Source organism: Eptatretus burgeri, chromosome 5, assembly GCF_056783735.1.
Source record: "Eptatretus burgeri isolate ZD-2024b chromosome 5, Ebu_testis_v1, whole genome shotgun sequence".
In the NCBI taxonomy this organism is placed as follows: Eukaryota; Metazoa; Chordata; class Myxini; order Myxiniformes; family Myxinidae; genus Eptatretus; species Eptatretus burgeri.
The window spans coordinates 111,213,999-111,227,516 of record NC_140965.1 but is presented as its reverse complement, the minus strand read 5'-3'; the positions used below and the strand labels follow the sequence as shown (position 1 = coordinate 111,227,516).

The 13,518-nt window shown below is 43.8% G+C and overlaps 1 protein-coding gene across 8 annotated transcripts in view; it reads right to left on the bottom strand.

The window, feature by feature from the left end:
* LOC147027160 (E3 ubiquitin-protein ligase TRIM17-like) overlaps window positions 1-13,518 on the bottom strand; it is a 78,061-nt gene that overhangs the window by 7,804 nt on the left and 56,739 nt on the right. For all 8 annotated transcript variants that reach the window (XM_085883351.1, XM_085883356.1, XM_085883349.1 and 5 more), the window contains 3 exons: window positions 10,681-10,703; window positions 8,127-8,242; window positions 2,929-3,015 (listed from right to left, as the gene is read on the bottom strand). In XM_085883351.1, coding sequence (XP_085739477.1) covers window positions 2,929-3,015; window positions 8,127-8,242; window positions 10,681-10,703 — 226 coding nt within the window. The remainder of the gene's footprint in view (window positions 1-2,928; window positions 3,016-8,126; window positions 8,243-10,680; window positions 10,704-13,518) is intronic.

The following is a 13,518-nucleotide window of genomic DNA, read 5'->3' as shown; positions in this document are numbered from 1 at the left end:
AAAAACACACGCACACACACATACACATACATACACATACACACACATATACAAACACATACGCAAACACATGTACACACATACATACACTTACACACACATACACACACATACACACATACACACATACACATACACATACACACACACACACACACACACACACACACACATACACACATACACACACACACATATACACACATGCACACACTTACACACATACTCACACATACACAGATATACAAACACATACACACACACACACATATACAAACACATACACAAACACATATACACACATACTCACACATACACACACACAAACACATACGCACATACTCACACAAACACATACACAAACACATACACACATACTCACACATTCACACACACACACATATACAAACACATACACCAACACATATACACACATGCATACACTTACACACATACACACACATACACACACACACACACACATACACACACACACATATACACACATACACACACAGATACACACACACATACACACACACACACACACACACACACACACACACACACATACACACATACACACATACACACACATATACACATACACACACACATACACATACACATACACATATGGGCGTCGATTGGTGGGGGACGGGGGGGACATGTCCCCCCCACTTTTTTCAAGGGGGGCGGACAACATATCGATCCCCCCCCCCACTTTTTTCATTGAACGTAAGTTACGTAACACAAAACGAGCTGCTCCAGTACAAACAGGCCGAGATGCTCCTGAAATACAAGAATAAATTTTTTAATCTCTATTAAAGTTTTATTGGTCTATTATAGTTGGTCTATTATAGTTCTATTAAAGATGATAGGTTAACAATTCAACATTGAGAATCCGTGCTACCCAAGCCATGGTCTCCCACCGGCCAAGCGTCCATAGCGACGTCGCTTTTTGATTCTTCGATGTCGGCTCTTCCTATCATTGCGAAGCAGAATTCGCCAAGCGTTGGATTGTTCACCCACTAACAGGGAACGTGACGTGGACATTTTGAGGTATGTTGGGACGTTTTCGGACTTTGTATCATCATTTTATGAGTGTCCAAAGAAATCGCGGCTTCATGGCCCGCAGCACCATGCCTCGGATAGTGTTAGGCCGCAACGGCTCGGGGCCCCTTTAGCGACCAAAATAGTTTATTTCACCTTTCTAACTTATATCGCCGGATGCCTGATATTATTACCTGCACGATGATGTGTGTGTTTAATTTTTGTGACTTTGCACCATCGAGTTATAAGCCAATAAAAGATTTCGCGGCCTGGTATGCTGATTGAGATGGTGGAGCTTGTGCAGGATGACGCGGTTCCACTCTACCGGCTCGCACGAACGAAAAGATATTTTGTAATTCTGTTTTCATATTTCGCAGTCGATAACAGTGGCCTAAATCCCAACGTTGAAAACCGGGTGAAAATCGAAGGAAAGTGGGTATTTTGGCGACTAAATTAGCTTTGAATACTTGGGGAACATAAAATAAAATGCGCTGATTCACTCGCTTTTGCGGCGGTTAATGTAAATATTTTTTTCATCGGTACATGGACTTCGGGGAGGTATAGATCTACAAAACGAGAGGTATCATTCGGTCGTCGGACTTATGAGGATTAAATTATAGATTTTAAAAGGTAGCTGTTGAAAAATATGCAAAATTCACCTAAGCGGTTCGGACAAACGAACGGAAAATTATTTTTGAATTATGTTCTCGGATTATACAGTATCTATAGGGTAGTAATGAGATTGCCTCGAAAATCCGATTAAAAAACCCTTAGGCTTAGTAGCTTAGGCGCGGCTTGCAATTTTTACGAGGAAAAATAACGTTCCGGAAGGAATTACACACACACACACACACACACACACACACACACACACACACACACACACACACACACACACACACACACACACACACACACACACACACACACACACACACACACACCTGGAGGCAGCGCGACACGATACACATTTACACAGAGAATTTGCGTCTGCCCCCCCCTCCCCCCACCTCCCCAAGACCACCGGCAAAGATAAAAACACCCCTACACATCAAATGGGGTTCATGTTGATCCCATGCAGCAAGTCTGGATGTAATCAACCCACAACTGTAGGAGGAGTAGCATGACACACACACACACACACACACACACACACACACACACACACACACACACACACACGGATACTTTGAGACCTGGTCGGTCTCTGTTCCATCTCGTGAAACCAACACATGTGTGGAGATCACGACCAACAACAGCAACTTTCACATACATACACACAGACATGCACACATGCAGACAGGTAGACAGAGTTGGAAACTTTGAAACCTTGGAGGGCTGTGTTCCACCTTAAGTGTCCTGTTGTGATGTTGCCTCTGTATGGTCATAAGTATGGTTGGTGGACCGTGGTGCCCCTTAGAATTTGGAAACATCAGTGCACCACAAAGCCCCCTTGGCTGGCCAAGTATTTTTGACAAACTGGACATTGAACAGCACGCTGCTGCTTGCCAGTGGGTTTTTGGCATTCCAAAGGCACTTATGTCTCTTCATGTCACTTTCTCTTCTGAAGGTTTGCAGGTTTGACACTGAACATAGTTTAATAGCTGGTCATCTGTTTGCTGCTGTTGCTGTTATCGACTGAGTTCTCACTCTCATGCTGTGTGGTACGTGGAAGGCCACCTTGCCATTGATGTTGTTGCTTTGTCCTACCACTTGTCCTCTGTGATCACCTCCCTCCACCACTTTCATGGTCCACCTCGTGGGAGAGGCTGGGATAACCAACCGAATATCTCAAAACAAACACACAAACACACTTTCTCCCTTTCAGCCAAGGATAAAATGGGAATTATATAAAGATTAGCAGAACATACACACCTGCTTCATCTGCCAAATTGATGAAAACGTTGGCGGACACCTTCAAGCCTTTATCTTTCAAAGTACTAACTGTGATATGTTCTGGGTCTGAAAAACAACAGGAGACAAATTTTTTTTTTTTAATTCAGAAAGACAATATGCATAATCTTGCGTTTCTCTCTTTTAAATCTTTTATCTTGGCCTTTGCATCCTTCTGTCAAGGTTAAACAAGTATTTGTGGGGTTTTTGTTTGTTTTTTTTCAATCCATTTCCTTCACAGTGAATATTCATCCTGAACGACATTCAGAACACATATACGAATTTCATTTTTCCTTTTCCATTTTGGGAAATCTATGGGTGTCTGCATTGCAATTCTATCTGAATTCTATCTCGAATGAAACTACCTGCATTGAATTCAGTGCAATGTCACAAGTAACCAAACCATAAATAAACAGCATTTTTCTGACAATATTAACTGTCATCTGCAAAGGGCGGAGGATTTGCAGTCCTCTGCCCATCAAAGGGCAGAGGAGCTCCTTGTGAGCCAACGGCCATCCATATCTAGTGCCCAACTGTGTCTGCGGACGTCCTCCTGCAGTTGGGTTACTTTTTTATTAGGAGGTTGGTGGCAGGATTTGTACTCCGGCCAGCGTAAAAACCTTTATTCCGCAAAACACAAAAACGCAAAAAAATCTGAAAACCGACTCCGTTGGAGTACCTCCTGTGCAGCTTCCCTTCGCAGGGCAGCTCACCGGATGACGGGATTGGGGCAAAGCCTTCGGGACCCCCAATCTTTGATGATAGAAGGGAAACCACGGGGTAACATCCCTGGGTCAGATTGTGGGAGGGTGTGTCAGAGTGGTGCTGAGGTGTCGTCCACCAGACGGCGGTCTCCTTGGGTTAACCTTAGGTGGTCCCTTCAGGTGGGTGCCTGGAATGTCCTATCCCTAAGAGAGGATGATCACCTGTCTCTGTTATCATCTGAGCTCAAGCGTTTGGACATCGGGATTGCAGCTCTCTCTGAGGTTCGGAGACTGGATTGCGGCGAGATAATGGTGGGTGGTTACACCTACTATTGGTCTGGTCGCTCTGATGGTTACCATACTCAAGGAGTTGCTGTAGCTGTGTCCAATAAGCTGACCCCAATGATAATTGAGGTAACACCGGTCAACGAGCGTATTATGAGATTAAGGATTCGTCACTCCTTAGGTGTCATTTCCCTGGTCTCTGTTTATGCTCCGACTGAGGCGAGTGATCTCACCGTGAAAGATGCATTCTACGCCACGCTCGAGTCTGTGGTTGATCAGTGCCCCAGACGAGATACACTTCTGGTCTTGGGGGATTTCAATGCATCGACTGGAACTGATAGGGATGGTTTTGAGATCTGTGTTGGTCCCCATGGGTCAGGGACTATGAACCAGAATAGCACTAAGTTCCTTGACTTTGCAAGAAGTCATGGACTTAGGGTGGCTGGTTCATGGTTTCAGCACCCACAAGCTCATCGCTGTACTTGGTATTCCAACGCTGGCGGTGCGGCAAAGGAGATTGACCATGTCCTCATTGACGGTCGCTGCAGGATGATCCAGAACTGCAGGGTCTACCGTAGTGCTCAGTTCCTCAATACTGACCACAGGCTTTTTGTAGCAACTCTAAAGCTGCACCTTAAATCCTGGAGAATGGTACCATCCCAGCCGAGGCTGGATGTTGGCAAGCTCAGGGATGAAAGAGTAGCTGAGGAGTTTGCGAACAGGCTGAGTGGACACTTGGGGGGTCTGGCTGCTTTGGGGGGTCCTGAAGAGTTGTGGAGTGCCTTCAAGACCACCGTCCTTGATGTTGCCGGTGGATGTCTTGGAACTCACCGCACGGCAAAGAAGAATTTTGTCTCTCAAGGGACACTGGATACCATTGACCAGAGTCGCAGGGCCAGGCTGAATGGCAGAGCTGAGCTGTTCAGGGAGCTGAGGCGTAAAACTGTACTTGCACTGAGGGTGGACAAGGAGGCCTATGTGTGAGGAATCTGTGAGGGGGTAGAGCATCACCTGTGGACAGGTGATTCTCGTCCCGCTTACAGGGGAATTCGCGCATTGTGTTCATCCAAGCCCATCCCTCGGAGCACTGCAGTTAGAGCAGAGAGTGGTAGGCTCTTGACAGAGGAGTCTGAAGTGAAGGCCCGCTGGGCCGGTTACTTTGAGCGGTTGTACCAGGCTGATCCCCCAGCTGTCGAGTTGGTCGTCAAGGGTGTTACAATCCCTGTTGCTGACCCACGAATCAACTGTGGTCTGCCTTCACTTGTGGAAACACGGGCTGCGGTGAACCGGTTGAAATGGGGCAAAGTTCTAGGGATCTGTGGCATCCATGCTGAACTTCTCAAGGCTGGTGGAAATGCTGTAACTCGTATCGTTGCATGCAGTTTTGTGCTCTGGCTGGAACACAGGCATCATCCCAACTGATTGGAAGAGGGGCCTTGTTGTTCCTCTCTGGAAAGGGAAGGGTGATCGCCAAGGCAGCAACAACTACCGAGGGGTGACGCTGCTCTCAGTGCCGGGCAAGGTCTTTGCTCTGATAATTATTGATAGGGTTCGCCACCATCTGCTTGAGCACCAGCGTCCAGAGCAGTCAGGCTTTACACCAAAGAGGTCAACGATTGACCGTATCCTTGCTCTTTGTGTCCTCACCGAACGCAGACGAGAGTTTCGGCAGGGGCTGCTTGCAGCCTATGTTGATCTCTGTAAAGCGTTCGATTCAGTGAATCGGGATGTCCTCTGGAGGATTCTTGGTCTTCGTAGGGTGCCACCAAAACTGATCGATCTGATGTCTGAACTCTACTCTGGTACTGAGAATGCTGTGAAGTGTGGTGGTACCATCTCTGACTTATTTCCAGTTGTTACTGGAGTTCGTCAGGGGTGTGTACTGGCCCCCACACTTTTCAGCACTTGTATGGACTGGATTTTAGGGAGGATGTCGGAGAGATCAAGCTGCAGTGCATCGTTTGGGAATATCAAGATCTCAGACCTTGATTTTACAGATGATGCAGTCATCTTTGCAGAGACTTTAGATATCCTTTTGGGGGCCCTCGAGGTGCTGAATGAGGATTCGGAGCCACTGGGATTACGGGTTTCTTGGGTCAAAACTAAGATCCAGGCTTTCGATGACATCTTGGATGCTGCTGTCCTGTCTGTGTCTGTTTGTGGTGAGGATGTTGAGGTCGTGAAGAGATTCACTTACCTTTGCAGTGATATTCATGTCTCTGCTGGCTGTGAGTCAGAGGTCAATAGACGTCTGGGTCAGGCCTGGGGAGTCATGGATTCACTGGATCATGGGGTGTGGCGCTGCCAGTACCTGTGCGGGAGGACGAAAGTCCGAGTCTTCAGGTCCTTCGTACTTCCAGTCTTGCTCTATGGATGCAAGACTTGGACTCTGACCAAGGATCTGAGATGGAGACTTAATTCCTTTGGTACCAGGTCTCTTCGGAGAATCCTTGGCTATCGCTGGTCAGATTTTGTGTCCAACGAGCGGTTGCTGAGAGAGACTCGGATGAGGTTTGTTACCTGCATAGTCCGTGAGCGTCAGTTGCGGCTGTATGGACATGTGGCTCGTTTTCATGACGCTGATCCTGCTCACCAAATTCTCTCAGTGGGGGAGTCTCGTGAGTGGAAGAGGCCAGTGGGCCGACCACGTGCCTCGTGGTTGCAGCAGGTTGACCGTCATCTCAAGGAGATGGGGATGGGCCTGGCATCTGCCTGGGGGATGGCCATACGGAGGCCCCTGGAGTACCAGCGGAAAGTGGATGCAGCGACGTGCTGTTCTGGCACATGCTCCCACACCTGACCTGACCTGATCTGCAAAGATGAACTGATTAGAAGGTAGAAGGTGGCCTCAAAGGTCAGAGTCCGTGATAGATTTTCTTTCCCAGGATAACTTGAGAACGGCTGAAGTGTTCTTTGTCAGACCTGGTACAAGTATGTATCGTGACTCATACTGTAGTAAATATTGATTAGATGATGTGCTCATGAGTTCAAATCCCACTCTGCTGTTGAATTAATACCAGGTGGGGTTGACTCTGCCTGTCATCCTTCCGAGGTCGGCAAAATGAGTGCCAGCTTGCTCGTATACCGTGTCAGAGTGGCGACCCATCCAGGATTGTACCCCCGCGCCATGGAGACTGCTTAAGCAGCACCGACACTCTGCACACAGTTTGGTCCCACTGGATGGATGGATCCACTCAATTGGCACTTTTTGCCTTTGCCAGCAGAAGTGATGTGGATCTTCCAAGAAGCCTCTCCAGCATTATGCAGTCACTTACATACCGGTGTGCAATATCCTGATATACATATATATATATATATATATATATATATATATATATATATATATATATATATATGTGTATGTATATATATATATATATATATATATATATATATATATATATATATATATATATATATATATATATATATATATATATATATATATATATATATATATATATATATATCTTCTCTTGTTCCTTTATCTGCTGATATTTTAAACAATTTTTTGTGATTTATTTTCTGGGATTCGATTTGTAAAATATATCAAAACCTTGTATCATTCAATTCTAAATATGTGCTGAATCACAAAAAGGCTTTATGCCTCATCTTGGCTCCGTTTACTTCCTTCTCCTCCCAACCTTTCTTTTTGTTTTCTCTCTCTTCTCTTCCCCCAAACTCTCATGTTTCTCTCCTTCTCTCCTCTTTCTGTCATGGTAATCATGTAACCATATCCCTTTACCTTCCTTTTGTTGATCACTTGTGATTCTTCACAATCATCAATGCACCACTGTATACTCGCTGCAGAGTTTCGGTGCTGCCAAAGCTGTATTTTGGTTATGGTTATGCAGGGCGATTTGCCTTTGCCCTCCCAGTAGTTATTCGGGTCAGCAATTTGTAATTTGTTCAGGGTGCCAGCGTGAACACGTTTACTATCCACAAAATACCGTTGTATCTTTAACGTCTACCAGTTACCGGTGTCGGTAGATGGGTTCCTCGGCTTAACGTCTGTCTGAAGGACAGTACACATGACACACAATGTTGTCTCGTCCGTCCTGCGAAACACTAGGTTGACATTTTATAGTTGGGTCGAGATTCGAAGTAAGGCGAGCCAACTCAAAGGAGTGTGTGCATACCTGTTGGATATCCTGCTCAACCCCACTTGTGATTAGGTGCATCATTATTTACCTGGTAGAATATTTCGAAGGTTTCTGCAAACTGCCAGGAGCCAGGGTTCTTGGTAGTGATTCAAAAGCATCGGTAGTTGTGGAAGTTCAACCTTCTCTAAGAAGGCTGTACTCCTTCTGAAAAACGAGAAATGAATTGTGAATTTTTTTTTTTAATAAAAGACAAAACGTTGTTAGGGGGGAGGGATGGAAGGGGTTACCAAAAAAAAAATGGAGGCGTGACATGGGGATTTTGAGGGAGGGTTATCGAGTGGGGGAAAAATAGGTAAAGGTCATGAAGGGTAAAAAAAAAACAACCCCAAAAACAATGAATTAACATTCTCAAGCATTGGTATCTCCATGATGATATTATCTGCTCATTTTATTGTGCCCTGCTGCAGAACATGTGCCATAGTTGTTAAGTGCACATGCAAATTGTATTGATCACCATGTGTGACAAGGTGACTTCTCCATTAAAAATTCTTCAACCATTTCTTCCACAAAATTCAAGAAGAACATGAGATAATTCTATGTCATAATAACATCGTGTCATTGTGCCACTAAGCCTGATGTTGGCTTCGTGGCTAAAGTGGCTGCGTTAACATCTTAGGATCTTGAGTTTGAGCCCCTGTTTTTTTCCACATTGAAATAACACCAGGTCTGGTGTATAATAATAGAAATAATAATAACACCAGGTTGGGGTGAGGGACTCGGTCTGTTGTCCTTTCGAGGTCAGCAAAATTGCTTCCAGCTTACTGGTAACAGGGGTGTTGCATCAGCGGCACAGCCACGGTTCCAGAAAATGATGCAACCAGCAGCCACATGCTACATACGAAACAACAACTGTACCGCTTGTTCACAAATATATGCAAGAAAATGAAACTAATTCACACCCAGGGAGAGGCCATTTGGCCCATTACGCCAATGATAGCAAAATACTCCGGATTTACGGCACAACTCAATAATCACAAAATTTATTGACAACCAAGGTAGGGACATATCGGACATGAATTGGGATTGGTCGAGGAAAGAGTAATTACAAATAAGGGAGAAAATGATTTTTTTGTAAGGATGGGGCCATGTAATTATCTCCAATGCACAAGGGGGTAGGGAATTAAACTCAGAGAATTGAAATTGATGAATGGAAGGGAAGGGGAAAAGATAGGAAAACAAAGGAAGAGTGAGAGCATGTGTGAGGGTTGTGGAGAGAAGGGAATAATGATTGAAAGGGAGTATGAGTAAAGGGGGAAGGGAGGGAAGGAGCATGTGTGAGCCATATAGGAGCGAGGGGGTGGATAGGGTTGGTCTCCTTAGGCCTACCCCTTTTTCACGAAGGCTCTGGATCCTTTGACCATACTACGGGCAGTTGGATCTTGCATATAAACCTGTTCAGTTGGCAGAAAAGGTCAAGTTTGGGGCGACGTTGTGTTGCCAGACATCAAAACCGATGGAAAAAAAGGAAGAAGCCTCCAGTTTTCTGCTTCCTAGCTTAAAATCAATGACGAGGAGAATGGATCCGTCCGGATAATCAACCTTAAATTATGGAAGCTATCTCGAAATACAAGGATTGAAGGACACACTTTGCTTACTAGTGAGGATTTACAAAGAACGGTAAAATTATTGACTCTGACACATTCCTCTTGGTGAAAATTTTAAGCTGGAAAACTGAAAATCAAAATATCTTCCGCTTCTTTCTTTTGCCATCCCTTTGTACACACAACAACACAATGCCACCTGACCTTGACATATTTCTGCCAACCATTTAGGTTTCTGCACATGATCCAGAACAGGTAAATTCCACACACCCACTGACTGAGCCGTGCCATGAAATATCCTTGTCCATTCACTCTGCCCTTTTATCATAATTGCAATGCACATTAAGTTCACCTAGCAATGTGGTTTTGTATCATAACTATGATACCTCGTTTCAACTATTAACATATCAAACGTGTTGTAATGACGTATCAATGATTTGAGGTGGGTGACAGTTTTCAGGCATTTTTTTTCATTCCTGCATTTCTCTCTATTTTAGCATCACTGAGTGATAAATTAAACAATTTTATAATGTTCTCTATCCTCCACTGCCTTCCATAATTCTGATATTGATCCAGTCACATACATCTCATGAGGCACCTTCCACGATCTGGTGTCGATGAGAATGAATGCTATTATACAGTTCCCATTGGTTTGTACAATGTTATTTATTTTGTTGCCTTCAGACTTATTTCAGACTTCAGCCTTCAGATGCCTAATTTGTTCATGGGACCGGCGATAGCTCGCCTACTCTTCGCGAAGGACACCGTGGGATTTTTGACATCCACCAATGATTGCTGACAGTCAGGATGCCCGTTTGGCTTCCATCTGAGGGATGGTGCATCATTGATGAATCACACTGCCTGTGAATCACAGGGATGACAGTTCATTGCTGGGTCAGGATTTAAACCCTGACAAGACAGCTTCGAGGCGAGTGTGCGTTCCTCTCGTACCTCTCGGCCATCCTGTCAGCCCCATCCAATGTACTCATAGGTTTGTTGTTATTTCTGAAAGGAGTAAATGCATATAATTAAATAACTCACAATGGTAGAGGTCCCTGCATTTTCTGCAAAACAAAGGCCGGAAAAAAAAAAAAAACATTAATCACTTGTGTCATCCAGAAATATTCAAGAATCATTCAAAAATAGTTTCAGCATTATTTATATTATCATGCACCAGTTCGTAACTAATGAAAGATTTGTCACAAAAGTCTCCAAATTTCATTACACACCTTCGAAGAAAAGATGTGAAGCAGCATCTGGACTTTTTGACATGTTGCAGTCTGCGGATTATGTCCACAAGGTGCAGAGTCTGATGCTTAATTAGACAGAAAGAGTAATTAGCACAGATGTTCTGAGAGAACACTAACTACCTTCTTTACATGGAGAAGAAAAACATCATGGTTAATAAATGCACAAGTATACGTATAAGGCAATGGTGTTAGCAATCTGTCACAGATAATTGAACAACCGCAAGAGCTCGAATCTCTCTGTGCGATGAGCAACGACTGCGATTAGTTACAGCTAGGTGCCATTAAATTTGCATCTCGTCTTATTTTTGTTTTCTATATGAAGGATACCCAATTGTCCATCGCCGATATTAAGGAGGGAAAGTATGTTGTATCCATGTATGTTGTATGTTTCATCTACTTCTCCAAGATTTGACCTGGAATTTGAATTTTTTTCAAGGATCAATGAAATGAGGGCACCCTGAAGTTGTGCATGTGCAAGTTTCATTTGATTCCATTAAGTTTTGAAGAAAAAAAAAAAAACTTTTTTACACCCAACTTGGCATTTCCTTCCATTGAGGGGAGGGGAGTACAATTGGAATTATCCGAGCTATATAACCACGATGTATCGGAGATGCACATAAACAGTCCGCATGTTGTTGTTTTTTTCATATACGTAAGCCGGTTTACAGTATTTTTATTTTGGGGAGTGATCGAGGCAGTGGTCTATTGCCTATACGCCACCCAAATAAAGGAATGTGTCAGAAGAACATGTTGTATGCTTGGAACAAGATCGCCCAAGATCGCGTGTACTCTGCCAGCAACGATAGAGTAATGTAAGATGAGTGGCTTAGTGGTGAAATGGCTAAAGCCTTGTTGTGTTGCCTTCACTGGTGTGGATATGTTTCCTTTGGCAGCTCAGAAATCTCGCCTGGAGAGCAGACGGGGCGCCACTGCATCTATTTCCCCATAAAAACACTGTTGTGGCACCCGGATAACCTGCACAAGGTCATGAGACTTCCACCACCATAAAGTCGGTCACCAATTGTAAGTTATCCAAGTGTGATAGGAAAACTACAATGCATGCATTAGATAATCACAACACTACTCTTTCTTTGCTTCCATAAACTCTCATGACTTCTGGCCATGTTGCTCTACCTGACTCATTTAATAAAAATTGCTCTTCCATAATTAATGTAAGTTACTGATTCTGATAATTTGCTGTGTTGATGTTTTTATAGTTTCTTTCTAAGCTACTTTATATGGAAGTAATTGTTTCTTTACACTGGTCTGTGTACCAATGACTGGCAGGTGGAACTTTACATGAGTTGTGATTAACTCATTAAGAAGAGGTTGCAAGTGGAGGAGCAAGCATCCCCAAGTGATGTGCAAGTACTTATGGAAAGAGATCTCTCCAGGGCATTACCATGGACCGTTATCCAAAAGAGTTAGTGTGAAATAATCACATGGATTTTCACAAGTTTATACCAACATCGTAGAGACAGTGAGACAGAGAGACAGAGAGACAGAGACAGTTGTTTTCCAAAATGACTTCATTAGCGGAGCTAATGAATTGGTTAATACAAAACTTGCAAAGAGAAAAGACTTGATCAATTCTGCAGAGAGATAGCATGGGCTGGACTGGTTGTCTCGGTTCAATAGCAAGGCATCTTAAACTTTGTAATTCTCTGAAGGTAGCCAGTGACACTTATCAGGCTGGTATTACTTAGGTCAGAGACTCTAGACACCAGTCAAACTCAAATCCCATGTTTTGATGATCAAGACTCAATTTGAGACTCTGGAGACTGAAGACTCGACAAGATGTGGGACTCAAATCTTTAGACTCCAGTCATTTAAACCTTTCATTCATGCAAGTAACATGTCTGAAAATCCTGCTCTGCTTCTCTTACACATGCTCTTACTGGATTCAACATGGATAAAGATATTAGGTCTGTTGATTGATTCAACAGACCTTTTATGTTTTCACCCTATCATTTGCTTTCGGTCATATTTCATCTGCTTGGAAGACAGCCAAAGTCTCTGTATTACAAAAACATGGTGCAAAAACAGATCATCTGAACAACAGACATATTATAAGGTCATAAAATCCATCATCACAGTTGACACCAAATCCTTCCTTTCTTCCAATGTCCTCATCTCAGATCATCAGTTTGGATTCAGACCTGGTCCCTCTACTCTTGACATGCAACTTCTGCTCTCCCAACAATGGATGGAGGCTCTCGTTGTCAGAAATGATGAGAGGCCCTCTCTGCTGACATGTCTCATGAATTTGATGCAATCTGGCATCCAGCATTGCCCTCAAAACTCTGCCTCTGGCATCCAAGGCCAACTCCACACATTGCTTACTGATTCCTCTTGTCTCACAGTAATTGCATGGCTCTCAATCGGATCCTCTCATCTCCTCTCCCTGTCAAGGCTGGAGTCCTACAAAGCAATATTCTAGGCCCTATCATATTCCTAATATCCATCAACCATCAACCGTTAAACAAAAGTTGCTCAATAAAAGCCTCTATGACTGGAAAATCTTCTTTATCTATTTGCTGATGACTCTACCCTTTGCCTAAACACCCCTCATCCTTTGGAAAGGCAGGCAGCAGCCTTTTCTCTTTCTACTGACCTTGATAAAACCAGA